General features: G+C 49.0%; 1 protein-coding gene across 4 annotated transcripts in view; it reads left to right on the forward strand.

Moving 5' to 3' along the window:
• The first annotated feature begins 662 nt into the window (after nucleotides 1-662).
• The window catches only part of DOCK11 (dedicator of cytokinesis 11), a 164,630-nt gene continuing 148,285 nt past the window's right edge, over nucleotides 663-17,007 (forward strand). For 3 of the 4 annotated variants that reach the window (XM_083422552.1, XM_083422553.1, XM_083422554.1), the window contains exon 1: nucleotides 663-882. In XM_083422552.1, coding sequence (XP_083278678.1) covers nucleotides 781-882 — 102 coding nt within the window. In that variant the 5' untranslated portion in view covers nucleotides 663-780. Of the gene's footprint in view, nucleotides 883-10,219; nucleotides 10,265-17,007 lie in introns of those variants that run through there. The other variant, XM_083422555.1, reaches the window with a different exon arrangement.

Consider the following 17,007-nt stretch of genomic DNA (forward strand, 5'->3'; position numbering starts at 1 on the left):
GCGGGGATTCGAACCGCCGACCTTCTGATTGGCAAGCCCTAGGCTCTGTGGTTTAGACCACAGCAGCATCCGCGTCCATCCCTTTTGCTGAAGAAGCCCCATCTTCCGCCCACAGCAGGGCCGCTAAAGACTCCCTGCCTGAAATCCTAGAGAATCTTGGTGGCTGGTCATTGTAGAGTAGGGTTTCCCAGACTTGAGTCTCCAACTTGTTTTGGACTACAACTTCCATCATGCTTAGCTACCAGGATCAGTGGCAAGGGATGATGGGGGTTGTAGTCGAAAAACAGCGGGAGATCCAAGTTTGGGAAACCCTGGCATAAATAATACTGAACAAGATGCATTCCCGTTCTGACTCAAGTCTGAGACAGCTCCCGTGTGTTCTTAAAGGATCCCAGCTCAGCGGAAGATGTTCAGTTCCCCAGCGACATGCTGGGAATGCCTGAAAGCCCCGGAGAACGACTGCCAGCCAGGGTCTGCGATACTGTGCTGACCCGGTCTAAGAGGAGGAAAAGCCGGTCCTGTGGAAGATGCGAGGAAGACCCGGAACTGGGCTTCGCCAGACCCTCTGTGCTGCTCCCTGCCGGCCCCGGCTCGCGTCTGCCACGCTCTCCTCCTCGCCCCCCGCCTTCCTTCCTTTGTCTCCAGCCGGGGAGGGCTGCTCTGGTCCAGCCCCTCGCTCCTCCTTCGCCTGGGCGGGAGGGAGGCGAGCCGGACCCTCTGGCGGGTTCGGACTCAGGGCTATCCTTGCAACTGTTTCTGCTGCTCCGGCTGTCGGGAGCGATGGCCGAGGTGCGCAAATTCACGAAGCGGCTGAGCAAGCCGGGCACGGCAGCAGAGCTGCGGCAGAGCGTCTCGGAGGCGGTGCGCGCCTCGCCGGGGCTGGTAAGGAGCCGGGCTTTAATTCCGGGGCGCGCCGGGCAACGCGGGGGCGCGTGGCGGCGGCGGTGCCGGGTAGCTTCCAGCCTGCGGCGTGCGCTCACACCTCTTTCCTGCGAGCCGCCGGCTCGCTCTCTGTGCATGCTCAGAGGCGGCCTTCTTCTTCTGCTGCTGCTGGGCCTCGGGAGGTAGCTGGTGGGGAAAGGAGGAACGGGGTGTGAAGCGCGCGGCGGGAAGGGGTCTGGGTGCTTTGGGGTGAAGCGAGGATGGAGAGCTGGTGTCAGCGAGGGGGCGTGGCTGCGCGCAGCTGGGCAGGACGGAGGGACCAGCTGCGTCTGTGGTGGGCTCCCGCGGTGGGCTGGGAGAGAGGCCCCCTCTCTCGGAACAGCTCTAAGCCGCTCCTCCGCCTCAGAAGGGGAAGGAAGGCTCCACCCAGCACCCAGAAGAGGAGCGGGAGGAGGTTTCCTGGGGCGGGGAAGAGAAGGAGGCTTAGCGTGTTAGTTGCCCGTCCAGCCCTAAGGACCAAATACTTGCGGCATAGGAACCCAGAGCCCAGCTGCGCCCCATAGGGAGATGCCAGCTTGTTCCCTTTGCAGGCTGTGTCGGCCAGAGAGAAGGAAGCCAAGCTAGAGTTTGGATGGTTTGAAGTGGTGGTTTGAGGGTGATGAGGCCTTCAGCAGCTCCTAGGACTAGCCCCTATCTCTGTGTTATTCCCCCTCCGCTGTCCAGGCAGAGTGTCTGGGCTGCGTTCACACACACTGTACATTTAGAGCACATTTCTCTGCTCCAACCAAAAACAGAATCCTGGTGTGTTAAGGGTGTTGGGAATTGTAGCTCTGTGGGCAAGCTACAGTTCCCGGGATTCTTTCGGAGATGTCTTGCGTGCGCGGGTGGGAAGAGCGGTTTTGCACTCAGGTCCTGCATTGGGCTTCTTGTCATTGGGCCAGCTGGTTGTCCACGGTGAGAACAGGATGCTGGGCTAGATGGGGCCCCCTGGGCCTGATCCTGTAGTGAGGCTTTCCTTAGGTTGTGTTCCTATAGTGCAAACAGACCCTTGCCATGTTGGCTTCCTAAAACAGCACACCTGCCAACCATCCTGAGGGCTTATGCCAACATCCAGGAGCAACAGAGATGGTTTGAGCTGTGCCTAGGAAGTGCAGTAGGAGCCAGCCAGGGTTGTCTGGAGATTTGCTTTGATTTGAGGAAAGCACCCAAACAGATCCTCTTAGAGTTATGATTGAGCTGCCCCAGTGTCTAGTGGCCACAGCTGGCAAGATCAGTGTAGCCTATGCAGTCCGTGTCTCCTGTGCTCACCATGTGGATGCACTATGGTCAAAATTGCCACCCTCTCCTCCCATGATGCACCAGTCCAAGTCACGTCATTCAACTGCCGGTTCTTCTAACTATCTGACGCTTCCTGCCCCTTTTCAAGCAGGAGGGCTAGAAGAGTACTTTTTGAAAAGAGCAAGCTGCAGCTTTTAAAAGAGCGCTTTTTAAAAAGAAAAAAACACGAGGGCTAGAAGCTTTATATACCTGCTTAGGGAAGTTTTTAATGTTTGAAGTTCTATTTTGTTTTAATGTTCTGTTGAAAGCTGCCCGGAGTGTCTGGGGAAACCCAGCCAGATGGGCGGGGTAGAAATAATAAATTATTATTATTATATTATTGAAAATTATTGGCTCTCTTTGCAAAGTCCAGACCTGCACATACTGCACATATTTCCGTGACAGTATGTTCCTGGCTAGTTTTGGCCAGGAACAAAGTGGCAAAGAAATGTTTGGGTCTTACATATTACAGCCTCAAGCTTTAGCTGGGAGAGATTTTTTTTTTAATGGCATTGTAAATAAAAGGTGTATTGTGACATGCCTTGGTGGCACAGGGCCTCAGAGTTATGAGGTTTTTAGTTAATGCTGAGTCTACCTCACAGGGCTAGATTGGTTTTTGCCTTTGTGGAAGCTGAACACCCTTTTTCTCTCTCTGCTATGGAACTGAGTTTTGTTCCGCTGGCAGACGCAGGACGTTTTCAGAAGCAGCCAGGGGCAGCTTGTGAGTCTTTGGTAGAGCTGGATGCTCCGAGGTCTGCCTTCTGAAGTGTGTGCAAAGTATCACTGAGATTTGTTTTCCAAGCTGTTCCCTCGCCATATGGATTTGTGCTCTATGGGAAGAAATATTCTCAGAAAGCAGAAATATGAGGAGCTGAAGAGGCGGCAAATGGTTTCCTAGGGGCCTGCCAGGAGGCGGGGAGGGCTGGTGCTTTAGGTGTGGCTTCAGCTACAGAAACCTTTCTCCACAAAAAAGGAGCTCAAGCAGCCTATTTTACTATATCAATGTTGTTATAATTTATTTCCCACCTTTATCCCAGAGTCCCAGGGTGGAACACAGTGTTTAAAGTGGGGGGTGGGGGGACACTTGCAATCACAAAAATTAAGTGAGTCCTAAAAATAAACGGTAAAGAGATGCGTCTTCATAATTCACCAGGAGCTGTCTAATGAAGGTGCCAGGCACATCTCTGAGGGGAGAAACTCAGGAGCTGCCACCATGTTCAAAATTAGCCAGGTGTGTTTTGCAACTGGCGCGGGTCCAACTGTAATCCCATGGAGACCTCTGGATGCCAGGTTGATGACTGACATCTCCATCTGGCTGGCCCCTCCGGCTTTCTTAAGCAGATAAGCAGAAGAGCTTATTTATTAAATACATAACCCACTTTTTTATTCAAGGAGTCCATGGTTCACCCTCTCCCCAGTTGATCCCTATGGTGACTGTGAGGCAGGTGAAGAGGCTGTGCCTGACTGCAAAGTCACCCAGTGAGCTTCATGACTATGTGGGGATTTGAACCCTGATCTCCCAGGTCCTGGTCTGACACTCTTACCGCCATGCCACACTTACATGAGCACCTTGAATTGGACCTGGAAACAAAATGGCAAAACAGTGCAGCTGTTTCAAAATGGGGGTCGCTTGATATCTAACTGGAACCCAGCCACTGCATTGTGAGCCCAACTGAAGTTTCTTTAGCAAATGAAAATGTAATCCGACTCAAGTTTCTGAGCCATCTTCAAGCACAGCCCCACAAAGAGTGCATTCCAGCACTCTTGCAGCCTGGAGGTTACCAGAGCATGGAGTCCAGTGGCCAAGCCATCTCTGCCCAAGAGGAGCAATGTCATTAACAGTTGTAACAATTAGGCCCATTTGGAGAAATTTCCCAGAAGACAGGCTGAAGTATTTTTAGATCTATGGTCTTGTAGTGACCCCAGGGGTTAGGGTTGTTTAAACGCATAACCAACCACACACAAAAATCCAGTAACTGAAAACAGCTGAAATCAAGTGATTAAATTGTTTACAAAAGAGCATAAACCCTGATCTGGTGTCTTGGCTTATTTATTTATCTCCTGCCTTTTTTGCAGCCGTATAACAAGATTGCTTACATAAAATCAAAGCTCGAGCAAACTTCAGCCTAAAATATAACGTGTGTGCCAAAAACCACCAGCAGATCCATGATAAATCAAGTTCCTTGGTAGGCAGACCAAAATAAAATGGTCTTCACAGCCCACAGGGCGTAGTGCAGCAGAGTACATTTTTCAGGAGTCGGTTACAAATCCTTGGTGCTACGAATGAACAGGCCAGCAGCAAGACCTGCAGATGGGCACATGTAGTGGGACGGAGGTCAAACCTTAAATTGAACCCAGAATCAAACCGGCAACCAGTGAAGCAGATGGTGTATTGGTGTAGCTTGATCAGGCAGCTCCTTGTCAGAGCCCTTGTCACCCTTCAAGCGTTTCCCCATGAAAAGAGCACTGCAGTCTTCAAACCTGGAAGTGGCAAGTACACAAATATAATGGAAGCCAGGCCTACTTACCTCAGAGACCCATGTCAGAATGTAACCCTGCACATCCAATACTGGAAATCTTTGGGTTGTGTAGGGTGACTCGATCGGGGTGGGGTATCAGCTGCTGCAATGCTCAGCCTAGATTTTGGGAGCAACCATTGTTTATAGCATTATACTTTCTTGGCTGATCTCTCTGCTCATTATCCATAAACAATCCAGTTGGTTTGCAAAGGAAGTGACCTCTAATCAGCAAAGGGCATTAGAAATAAGGGGACTTGCTGCTGCTGATACAGTGTGCGAACTAGGAAGCTGGCTGAGGCCGTCAAAACCCAAACAGTTATCTGCCTGTCCATCAAAACCACATAGCAGAGTCTTCTGGGGATGTACCACTCCAGGCTGCAACTTGGAGGGAGGGGGCTGGACTGTTGAATCAACCCCCATGTAACCAAGGCTCCTTATACGTTGACCCCCCAGGCACATACGGGATGGAGTTTAGCCAGGAACACCTCCGTGTAATGTACTAGAGCTCTACATTCAAAAGAGTTCTGTATATTTATTTCTGCATAGAATGGCTTTTTAAAAAGTGATTCCCACCCTCCCCCATGCACTACCCCCAGTCCCAAACAGCACAGTTCAGGAAGGATTCTTTCAGTAAATCATTTCATTATGTGTGTTGCTGTTGCTTAATGCAAGAAATCCAGAATATCACCCAACTGCCATTTGCCTCCTATGCTGCAGACAGCATGCCTCTGGGTACCAGGGAATCACAAATGAGAAGAGATCTGCTGCACTCAGGCCTGGTTTGCAGGCTTCCCACTGGGGCATCTGGTTGGCCAGGGTGCAAACAGGGTGCTTGACTTCGAAGGCCTGATCCAGCAGGCTGACTCCTCTGCTCTAATTCCCTAAAGGTCTGGATCACCCCCAGCACCTGTGTCCCATTGAGTCAGACCTCACAAACATCCCATGGTGAAGGCAACACAGAAAGTGAGCTGTTTTGTCAGCTGGGTGGGCAGGTGGAGGCATGATCCTAGGTCATTTAGGGATTTCAGGCTGGCTTGCTTCTTTCCTCCCTGCTGTGCAACTTGTGTTTCCAGCAAAGCAGATGAGAACAACCGGAACAGATTCCCCGTTTCGTCTTGGGGAGGGTCATGCACTCTGTATCGCTCAGCAGCAACCAAAACAAGAGTGTGGCTTCCTTTTCAGCCTGGTGGTGCTGCCTGGAAACAGAGAGGCGGCAACGGTGGGTGCAGAGTCAGCAGCCAAAGCAGCCTTCGGTAGCAGAGTCAAGGAGCTTTGCAGTTCTTGTGGTCAGAAAGAACAAATCCAGAATAGCGGCAGTTGGATGGAGGAGGAATGCCTGGCTTGGCTGTTGGAGCGCTGCTCAGCAAGCTTTCGCGTCTTACTTTTCATGAGCCTTATTATCGTTCATCTTCGTTAGAGTGACTCGGCAAGGTTCCCCGTCTCTGGCTTCCTTCCTGCTCACTGTGGCTCCGGAACAGCCTCCCTTAAAATGGTTCCCTCCAGCGAGAGGGGCAGTGGTGGTGTAATGGTTAGAGTGTCAGACTAGGACTGGGAGACCAGGGTTCAAATCTGCACTCAGCCATGAAGCTCACTGCCAGAGGGCTGATCACTGCCTCACAGGGCTGTTGTGAGGATTAAATTGTGCTGAGTGGGGAAGAATCACGTTTTTCACTTTGAGCTCCTTGGAGGAAAAGTTGGGCTATGAATACATGCAATCATAGAATCTTAGATTTGTAGAGTTGGAAGGGTCCCCAAGGGTCATCTAGTCCAACCCCATGCAATGCAGGGATAAAAAAATGAGGTAAAATAAAAGTTTTGGACTACAACTCCCATCATCCCTGAATGTTAGCCACAACAGGCTGGGGCAGATGAGAGTCGCCATCCAAAATATCTGGAGGGCACCAGGAGAGCAAAGACTGTTCTGGAGGCTGGAGAGGAGGATCAGTTGGGTTTTGCTCAGCGTTGAAAGTGTTATAGTGCAGGTACCGTTGCCTCTGTTGCCCACACGGGTTTCCCTTGTCATCTCTGATCCAACAAGTGTGGCAGGCTTTTTTTTTCTATTACAGCAACCTCAAAGCCTGCACAACCTGTGTGACCAGAAGCAGGAGAGGGATATCTGCAGGCCTTGACACCTTCTTTCAAAGTGCCTTGATCCCTGGAGGAGGAAAAAGCAAACCGCTGTAGCCATGCAGCCAGTCTGTTGCTGGACTACAACTCCCATCAGCCCTGAGCAGCAGGGGCCAATGGGAATTGGAGTCCCTGGAGAGGCAACACATTGGCTAGTCCTGCACGCTCGTCTCTGAAATGCCACACAAATCCCTGCGTGCCCCCCTATGCCGTTTTCCTAATGGGGGCTGCCCTACATTCCCCCCTTCTCTTCGGCTTGGTTGCTTCTCTGCCTTGGGGTGCAATGCAGGAGACAGCTGCAATGATTTCTCTGGGGATTCAAATCCAGAGAGAGGCAAAAGCTGCATTCTTCCTGATGTGGGGCAGCTGAGGCTAATTCGCCATCCTCCTCTGAAAACAACTGACTAGCACGAGCCTTTCCAGATACCAAAAGGGCTCAGATCCAGCTGGTTCTGGCGTGGTTTTCTGTAAACAGACTTCCCGGAGCCACTCCTGATCCATCGCTTGTTGGCTGCAGCCCAGAATGTTGCACTCCAGAGAGCAGGGCAAAGAAGTTCATGCTGTATTCGCAACAGAGCTTTAGTAGCAGGAGAAGGAGCTGTGCAGAGGCTGTTAAAAGGTGCCTCTGTCCTCGCATCAGGTAGCTGTGAAACTGCCTTGGAGTGTTGTCATCACCATTGCCATCATGATTATGTGATGCAGGAATCTGCTTATAGGATGGAATACAACAGATAAAAATAAACAAAACTAGAAAATTTAAAACAATGTGCAGTACAAAATCCCTGCAGTGCCCAGCCAATAAAATATTAATAAGGCAACCACAACACCCCGCCCAGTGTGGTGTAGTGGTTAGAGCAGTCTTTCTCAACCTTTCGTCCCTAGCTGTGGTTGGCCAACAACTCCCACCATCCCTAGTAGGCAAGACCAGTGATCCAGGATGCTGGGAATTGGAGTCCAACAACAGCGGGGGACTCAAGTTTGAAAAATGACCTGGAAGCTCAGGGTTCAAATCCCCACTCTGCTGTCAAGTTCACGGGGTCACTTTGGGCCATTTGCCGCATCCCTGCCTTGCCTACCTCACAGGGTTGTTGTTGGGGTTAAGTGAGGAGGGGGGGAGCATGTATGCTGCCTTGCGCTCCTTGTAGGAATGTTGGGATATAAATGCTAATAATTGTAATTAATAATTAATTAATAGTAATAGATGGGCACCACAGGCACCAGCTCAATTACAAACTGCCTGAGTGAACAAGAAGACCTCAGATCCAGCACCTAAACAGGGGGATGCAGAGTGGCCATTGCTAGTTATTGTGATATTCAAAAGCAGATATTGTGCACTGTGCAAGAATGAACACATGGGGAAAGCTAGTTTTGATGGCAAAACACACAGCTTTCATGCTCTGGAAGACCCAAAGAGCCATTGTTCTTGCGATGGGAAACACACCTGGTAGCATTGCAGGTGGCGGGTGGTGGAAGACTTCTGGCTGCACTGGGAAGTCGTTGGATCAAGGTGGTGATTGAGGCACAGGGCCAAGTGTGGCCCTCCAAGCCTTTCTCTCTGGCCCTTGGAGCTCTCCCCGAGCCACAACCTTCACCAACTCTACTTTGCATCCTCCCTGAGCACCTTCACCTGGCTGGAATGTGCCCATAAACTCTGGTTGGATGGGGGGGGGGGAGGGTTGAGTGTGTGCATAGCAATTGCTGCCCTGCCCACTGTTGCTTCTGGCCTCACCCACCACTGACACACAGGCCACAAAAAGCTGCCTAGAAGCAAATGCAACCATTGAACTGAAAAGAGTTCCCCATCCTTGAGCTTGGGTGCTGGGCTTTGTCTAGGCTGGCCAGCTGCCCCATTGCTCTCCTTTGAGCAGCTGACTTTGCTGGTTGCTTTGAGAATGACACAGGTTGCTTCTGTCCTGAGAGTCTTGCATTGGCCTGAAATTAATGGCAGCAGTCAGTTTCATTGGCACATCACTGGTTTCCCCTGTGGCAACAGGCTATGTTTGGAGGGCTTAGATGCCCCTGGGCTGTGTGTGGAGTGAAACCCATTGTCGGCTAATAACTTAATTGCCTTAGTCCAATTCCTTCTTCACTTTCAGTTAAATCTCTTGGTGCCATCTGGTAAGGTGGCAGCAAAAATAGAGATAACCAGGGACAGAGCACATTTAAAGTTGAGTTTGATGTGCCCTTTGCACAGCACAGGAGGCTAAGACATCAGAATCTTGTTTCAGAGTCTTAACCTTGAGGCCCTTTCAGTTGCGATAGTGTTCAGGTGCAGAGCAAGCATTAGAGGGGAAAACCTCATGAGAGCTTAATTTTCAATGAAGCTCTTCTAATCAGCCAGTGTGTTTGTTTCTCTTGGGGAAAATGCTTTCACTGGGATTCCCTGGAGAAGTGCTTCCCTTTGGCTCCCCGCTCCTGTTTGTTTACAGCAGCTTGACCTTTCAGTTTCCTTTTCAGGCTGTGGCCTGGGAGTCACCTGGTGGCAGCTCCTCATAGGGACAGCCTTGCCATGTGGTGGTGGATTTTTAATAAAAAACTGGGGTGATTTGGCTTCTTTTCTGCCTGGAGAACAGAGTAAGCAATGAATTCCACGTAAAGGAGTAAATGCTTGCCCATCTCTTGGTAGCAATTTTTTTTGCCAGGGGGAGGAGGGTTGTTGAGCTTCTCCTTTCATAGAATTGTAGAGTTGAAGGGATCACAAGGGTCTTCTAGTTCAACCCCCTGCAATGCAGGAATCTTTTGCCCAGTGTGGGGCTCGTACCCACAACCCTGAGCTTAGGAGTCTCATGCTCTACCGACTGAGCTATCCAGTTGTGCATTCACGATTTCGAACAGCTTCAAGTGTTGATTGAACCTTAATTTATTTTTTAACAACTTTCTAGCTCTTCTGAACTGTCAAAAGGAGGGGAAACCATCTGAGTCCAGGCTGGGGAACTTGTGGCCTTTCAGCTGTTGTTGGACTACAGCTCCCATCATCCCTGACCACTGACCATACTGGAGGGGGCTAATGGGAATTGTAGTCCCAATGACACCTAGAGGTGTGCAGGTTCCATACACGTGCTTGGAGAGGTTGCCTCTGGGGATTTCGTTGTATCTTATAAACTCAGGGCAGCTTGCTTGGGTCTGGTGGCACCACTGTGGCCTGGGTTTTGTGCTTCTGATATGGGGCAGAGAATGCTTCTTGGGGCCTAGCCCTCCCCTAGACACAGCAAATCCCTGCAAGGCGTTTTGAAGGAGTGCTACAGATCCAGAACTGGCAAGCGTCGGCTGAGGCCCTTGGAAAAGTTCTCTCTTTTGTCACAGAAAGCAACCTCTTAGCTCTGTGCTTTTTTTCTTTTCCACATTCACTAGATGGAAAGCTATGAGCTCTGGGAAAACTGCCTGCTGGGATGCTTCTGCTAGTCATTAGTGAGAGTCTGGTAGGTTTTTTTCGGCATTGGCTGTGTTTGCTCCAAACGATGGAGCTAGTCCTGAGGCAGAAAACATTAACCAGAAGGCCAAAATCAAGGGGCTAAAGAGAAAGGGGTCATCTCTCCCTGCTTTCTATGGGTCTGGACAGTGCTAGCCATCCTTGGATGTTGGCAAGATTCGTCTTCAGCCATAAGTGGGCATAGGGGAAGAAATTTGGTTCGGTTTGCATTTTAATGTGGCTCTCCTTAATTTGCACTTCCTGAAAGAATATGCAAACTGAATAGACCAGGGCTAGGCAACCTTTTTCAGACATGGGCCAGTCCACCATCCCTCAGACCATGTGGTGGGCCGGACTATACTTTTGGGGGGGAAATGAATAAATTCCTATGCCCCACAAGTAACCCAGAGATGCATTTTAAATAAAAACACACATTCTACTCATGTAAAAACACACTGATTTCCGGACTGTCTGTGGGCCAGATTGAGAAAGCAATTTGGCTGCATCCGTCCCCCGGGCCTTAGGTTGCCTATCCTGGAATAGACCCTATCACCTGGGATTCTTCGGATTTTGCAGCAAAGTTCTGTTAAAAAATGCATCTATTAGGTAGAAAGTATGCTTAAAAAGGCATAGTTAAAATAATATGCAAAAGTGTATTATCATATCTTCACTTATACATAAAAATGTAGTGTGTTGTCACGCTGCTCGCCTGGCTGCCTCTCGCTGCAGTGTGAGGAAAGGCCTGCTGGCCTAAGTGAGCTGTTTGACGCAGAGGGGATGGGGAAATTAAAAGAAGCAGGCTTGGAGCAAACTGTAGGGGAGAAGTGGGGCAAGCTGTGGGGGGGGGGGATAGGTGACGGGTAGTGTGAGGTGTAAAGGGAGGGGGCGCATAAGGTTTGGGGGAGGGCAAAGGGGTAGACTGGTGGATGAGCACAGCCTGCAGGGGTGCCAGTCTCTACTTAATTATACAGTGGTACCTCGGGTTACATACGCTTCAGGTTACAGACTCCGCTAACCCAGAAATTGTACCTCAGGTTAAGAACTTTGCTTCAGGATGAGAACAGAAATCGTACTCTGGCGGTGGGGCAGCAGCAGGACGCCCCATTAGCTAAAGTGGTGCTTCAGGTTAAGAACAGTTTCAGGTTAAGAACGGACCTCCGGAATGAATTAAGTACTTAACCTGAGGTACCACTGTATTACAGAAACTGTATCCCTGTCTATACATGGATAAGCCACAGTTTTCGGGTTTCAGGCAGGAAAATTCCTAGCCCTACTTGGAGAGGGTGGGGATTCAACCAGGGACCTTCTGCATGCAAAACAGCTGCTCTAGCGCTGAGCTACTGGCTAGTCCATGTTCAGTAGCTCTTCTTTAAGAGACCAGTAAGGGCCTGTCACCCTTGCAGCCCTTTCAGCTGCCTGGTCATAGAATGATGGAAGGAATCCTGAGGATCTTGTCCAGCTCTCCCTGCAGTGCAGGAATGTGCAGCTGGCCCATATGGGGGTTGAACCTGCAACCTTGGCCTTAATCAGCACCACGCTCTAAGCAGCTGGTCCTTGGCCACTTAGCCCCTCCTTCACCATTGGAGCACCCAAAGTAGTCCACGGGCCCATAATGGCTTCAGGACAGTTCAGCAAAAGGCGTCCAGAGATGGGAGTCAGGCTGAGAGCTCAGAGTCTGAGAAAGAGATTTTGCAGCAGAATGAGGCACTGTCACAACTTCTGCCCGTTGCTGTGTAAGGAGTCATCTGCAGTGCATATCTGGCTTTGGAGAAGCACCTGAGAGAAGCACCAGAAGTTCAGGAACGTTTGATCTTCCATCCTGCCTCTTTCCTGAAGGTGACCACTAACAGCGCCTTACCTGAGAGCTACAAATTTGGTTCTTGGACCTCTCCACTCTTCTACCCAGTGCTGCAAACTCACTCTCCAAGAATCGAGTTCCCACAGGTGTCCTATTCTCTCTGGTGACGGAGGTCTGGGAGCCTCGCCATGCCAGGCCTGACCCCTTTATTGCTGCCCACCCATGTGCACAACTTGAAGCTTTCTCCAAATTCTTTGCTCACAAAGGGGTTGCCCGGAGATGTGGTGGCAGATGCGTTTCCCAGGCTGCCTGTGCGATGGAAGCCTTCCAGCTGTTCCAGTGAATCCATTGAGTGGGGAGTGAGTGGGGGCTGGTATTTTGTCTCCTAGTGCATTGAGAGCCAGGAATAAATTGCTTTTCAGTTAGAACTAAAAGCTTGCAATTGAGATGACTGCTCTGTCTGAGAGCAGGGTTCTGTACCCTTTTGCCAGAGAAGGACCAGCTTTTACAATGAGGGTTGCAACCTGTGTGTCTTTTGGAGGCAGGGTCCACAGGGAAGCTGTTAATTGCCTGCCTCTGTAGCAAAGCTTTTTGTGGGGCAGCAGTATACCTGAAGTTCCACTTAAGATGTGCCGTGTTTGATGGTTGTTCTATTTGGTTTGCGTTCATTTGCCTCATCCCCATAACTATATGTGGACTGAATCATAGAGTTGGAAGAGACCACAAGGGCCATCGAGTCCAACCCCCTGCCAAGCAGGAAACACCATCAGAGCACTCCTGACATATGGTTGTCAAGCCTCTGCTTAAAGACCTCCAAAGAAGGAGACTCCACCACACTCCTTGGCAGCAAATTCCACTGTCGAACAGCTCTTACTGTCAGGAAGTTCTTCCTGATGTTTAGGTGGAATCTTCTTTCTTGTAGTTTGGATCCATTGCTCCATGTCCGCTTCTCTGGAGCAGCAGAAAACAACCTTTCTCCCTCCTCTATGTGACATCCTTTTATATATTTGAACATGGCTATCATATCACCCCTTAACCTCCTCTTCTCCAGGCTAAATATGCCCAGCTCCCTTAGCCGTTCCTCATAAGGCATCGTTTCCAGGCCTTTGACCATTTTGGTTGCCCTCCTCTGGACACGTTCCAGTTTGTCAGTGTCCTTCTTGAACTGTGGTGCCCAGAACTGGACACAGTACTCCAGGTGAGGTCTGACCAGAGCAGAATACAGTGGCACTATTACTTCCCTTGATCTAGATGCTATACTCCTATTGATGCAGCCCAGAATTGCATTGGCTTTTTTAGCTGCCGCGTCACACTGTTGGCTCATGTCAAGTTTGTGGTCAACCAAGACTCCTAGATCCTTTTCACATGTACTGCTCTCAAGCCAGGTGTCACCCATCTTGTATTTGTACCTCTCATTTTTTTTTTTTTTGCCCAAGTGCAATACTTTACATTTCTCCCTGTTAAAATTCATCTTGTTTGTTTTGGCCCAGTTCTCTAATCTGTCAAGGTCGTTTTGAAGTGTGATCCTGTCCTCTGGGGTGTTAGCCACCCCTCCCAGTTTGGTGTCATCTGCAAATTTGATCAGGATGCCCTTGAGTCCATCATCCAAGTCGTTGATAAAGATGTTGAATAAGACCGGGCCCAAGACAGAACCCTGTGGCACCCCACTAGTCACTCTTCTCCAGGTTGAAGAGGAACCATTGATGAGCACCCTTTGGGTTCTTTACAAGAATATCATGGGGCACCTTGTCAAATGCCTTGCTGAAATCATGGTAGGCTACATCCACTGCGTTCCCTTCATCTACCAGGCTTGTAATTCTGTCAAAAAACGAGATCAGGTTAGTCTTACATGACTTATTTTTCAGAAATCCATGCTGACTATTGGTGATCACAGCATTCCTTTCTAGGTGCTCACAGACTGCTTAATGATCTGCTCCAGAATCTTCCATGCTATTGATGTCAGACTGACTGATTTGGGTCCTCTCTTTCCCCCTTTTTGAAAATAGGGACAACATTTGCCCTCCTCCAGTCTGCCGGGACTTCACCTGTTCTGCAGGAATTCTCAAAGATGACTGCCAGTGGTTCTGAGATCACATCTGCCAGTTCTTTTAATACTCTTGGATGCAGTTCATCTGGCGCTGGAGACTTGAATACATCTAAACTAGCCAAGTCTTGTACTATCTCCTTAGTTATTCTGGGCTGTGTTTCCTCTGCTGAATCATTTGCTCCAAATTCTTCAGGTCGGGCATTGTTTTCTTTATCGGAGAAGACTGAGGCAAAGAAGGCATTGAGTAGTTCAGCGCTTTCTGTGTCCCCTGTTTGCATTTCACCATCTTCTCCTCTGAGTGACCCCACTGTTTCTTTGTTCTTCCTTTTGCTACAAACATACCCATAAAAGCCTTTTTTGTTGCTTTTAACCTCTCTAGCAAGCCTGAGTTCATTCTGTGCTTTAGCTTTTCTGACTTTGTGTCTACATGTGCTGGCTATTTGTTTGAATTCCTCTTTGGTGGTTTCCCCCCTTTTCCATTTTTTGTACACATCCTTTTTTAATCTTAACTCAGTTAAAAGTTCTTTAGATAGCCACCCTGGCTTCTTTAGGCACCTTCTATGTTTCCGTCTCATTGGTATTGCCTGAAGTTGTGCTTTTACTATCTCCCTCTTAACAAACTCCCAGCCATCATGAACTCCCTTTCCTTTTAGTATTACTATCCATGGGATCTCCCCTAGCACTTCCCTAAGTTTTATGAAGTCGGCTTTCTTAAAGTCAAGAAATTGAGTCCTAGTATGCTTGGCTGCTCCTTTCCGCTGCATAGTAAACTTCAGAAGAGCATGATCACTCACGCCTAATGATCCTTCCACTTCTACCCCACTAACCAGGTCATCAACATTGGTTAGGACCAGATCTAAAATGGCTGTTCCTCTTGTTGCTTCTCCCACTTTCTGGACAATGAAGTTGTCTGCAAGGCCAGTGAGGAATCTGTTTGACCTTATGCTCTTGACTGAGTTTGACATCCAACAAATATCCGGGTAATTGAAGTCCCCCATTACTACTATCTCCCTTCCTTTTGCATGCTTGGCCATCTGTTCCAGGAAGGCATCATCTATGTCCTCCGTTTGGCTTGGGGATCTATAGTAAACTCCCACAATGAGGTCACTGTTATTCTTCTCTCCCTTAATTTTGACCCAAATGCTCTCACTTTGGCTTTGAGGTTCTAAATCTTGGATCTATTCACAGGTATACACATCCCTGACATATAACGCCACTCCTCCTCCTTTCTTGTCTGGTCTGTTTCTCTGAAATAGATTGTATCCCTCCATTATTACATTCCAATCGTGGGACTTATCCCACCAGGTTTCAGTGATGCTTATTATGTCATATTTAGTTTGCTGTACCAAGAGCTCAAGCTCATCTTGTTTATTTCCCATGCTTTGCGCATTAGTGTACAGACATTGAAGTCCATTAATCATTCCCCCGTGTCTCTTATTTAAGGGTTTTTTCCTCCCACCACTAGGTCTGCGTGCTGTTTGCTCCATTTGGTCTATGACATTTGGATGATCATCTTCATCAATTGATAGACTCCTACCTTCAGGAGCACTGTCTCCCTCCCCCACATTAGTCAGTTTAAAGCCCTCCTGATGAGGATTCTGAGATTTTTGGCAAAAACATTCCTCCCAATCGTTGTGAGGTGCAGCCCATCACTTGCCAGAAGTCCATCTTCAAGAAACTGCAGTCCGTGATCTAAGAATCCAAACCGTTCCTGTTTACACCATTTGCAAAGCCAGCTGTTCACTTCCACTATTTCCCCCTCTCTCCCTGGGCCACGTCGTTCAACTGGGAGGACAGATGAGATGACAATTTGTGCATTTATTTGCTTCAATTTCCTGCCCAGAGCCTCGTAGTCTCTTTTGATCTTCTGGAGGCTATTGCTTGCAGTGTCATTGGTTCCCACATGAACCAAGAGGAAGGGGTATTTGTCAGTGGGTTTTATGATTCCTTGCAGTTGTTCAGTTACATCTTGGATCTTAGCCCCGGGGAGACAGCACACTTCCCGAGACATCTTGTCAGGCCCACAGATCACTGCTTCTGTTCCCCTCAGTAGGGAATCCCCTATCACCACTACACACCTCCTCTTAGGTTTGGTCGGGGTTCTTCCATGAGCTGTCCGTTCCAAGGTCGCCTGCACATTCCCTGAGGACTGACTTTGCTGCTCGTCTTCATATACCTGATCGACTGTAATGAGGGAGAGATCCTCAAATGGAGTCTGCTCTTCGTCTTCCATGCTAGGGGAGATGACCTCAAAGTGATTGTGTATTTCTAAACAATCAGAGCGAACCCTGGGCCTCCTACTTCATTGAGTCATGTTTCTCCATATATCTGGCTCCTGTGTTGGTGAACTAGCCTCCTTCTCAGGGGAGTCCCCTGTCTCCTCCTTGGTGGAGACAGTGTGCTCTGTTGCTTCCAAGAAGAGCTCCAGCTCTCTAATTCTTTGGAGTGTAAGGAGCGTAAACTGATTAAGGAGATCAGTTTCCATGCCTGAGCCTTCTAGTAACAGAGAGATAAAATCACCTTTATTTAAGGGGGGGGGGGACAAACTCTGTTTCACCCATGTGTTCAGGGTGGTGATGTTCTTCCCCTTGATTTTTTTGCAATCCATGAAAGCCACAGTTATGTTCGAAGCCTGCTATTTGATCTTCCATTAGCATCCTAATAAGGAATCCAATTCGCTAGAAAGCTTTTGTGAAGAGCTAAAAGATTGGGTGGAGTTTTTTGGGTTCTTTTAAGCACACTCTCCAAGGCTTGAATTAGAGTGGCTCTGGTATGGAAATACTTGGCACATGGTTTTGAAATCCGTCCACAAACCGAACATTGCAGGGTCCATCACTTCTTCTTTCCTATGTTAATGTGGAGGCTTGCACCTCCTGCTTCACCCATATGGTGTAGTCTAGGAATATCC

Source organism: Podarcis tiliguerta (assembly GCF_965153285.1).
Source record: "Podarcis tiliguerta genome assembly, chromosome: Z".
In the NCBI taxonomy this organism is placed as follows: Eukaryota; Metazoa; Chordata; class Lepidosauria; order Squamata; family Lacertidae; genus Podarcis; species Podarcis tiliguerta.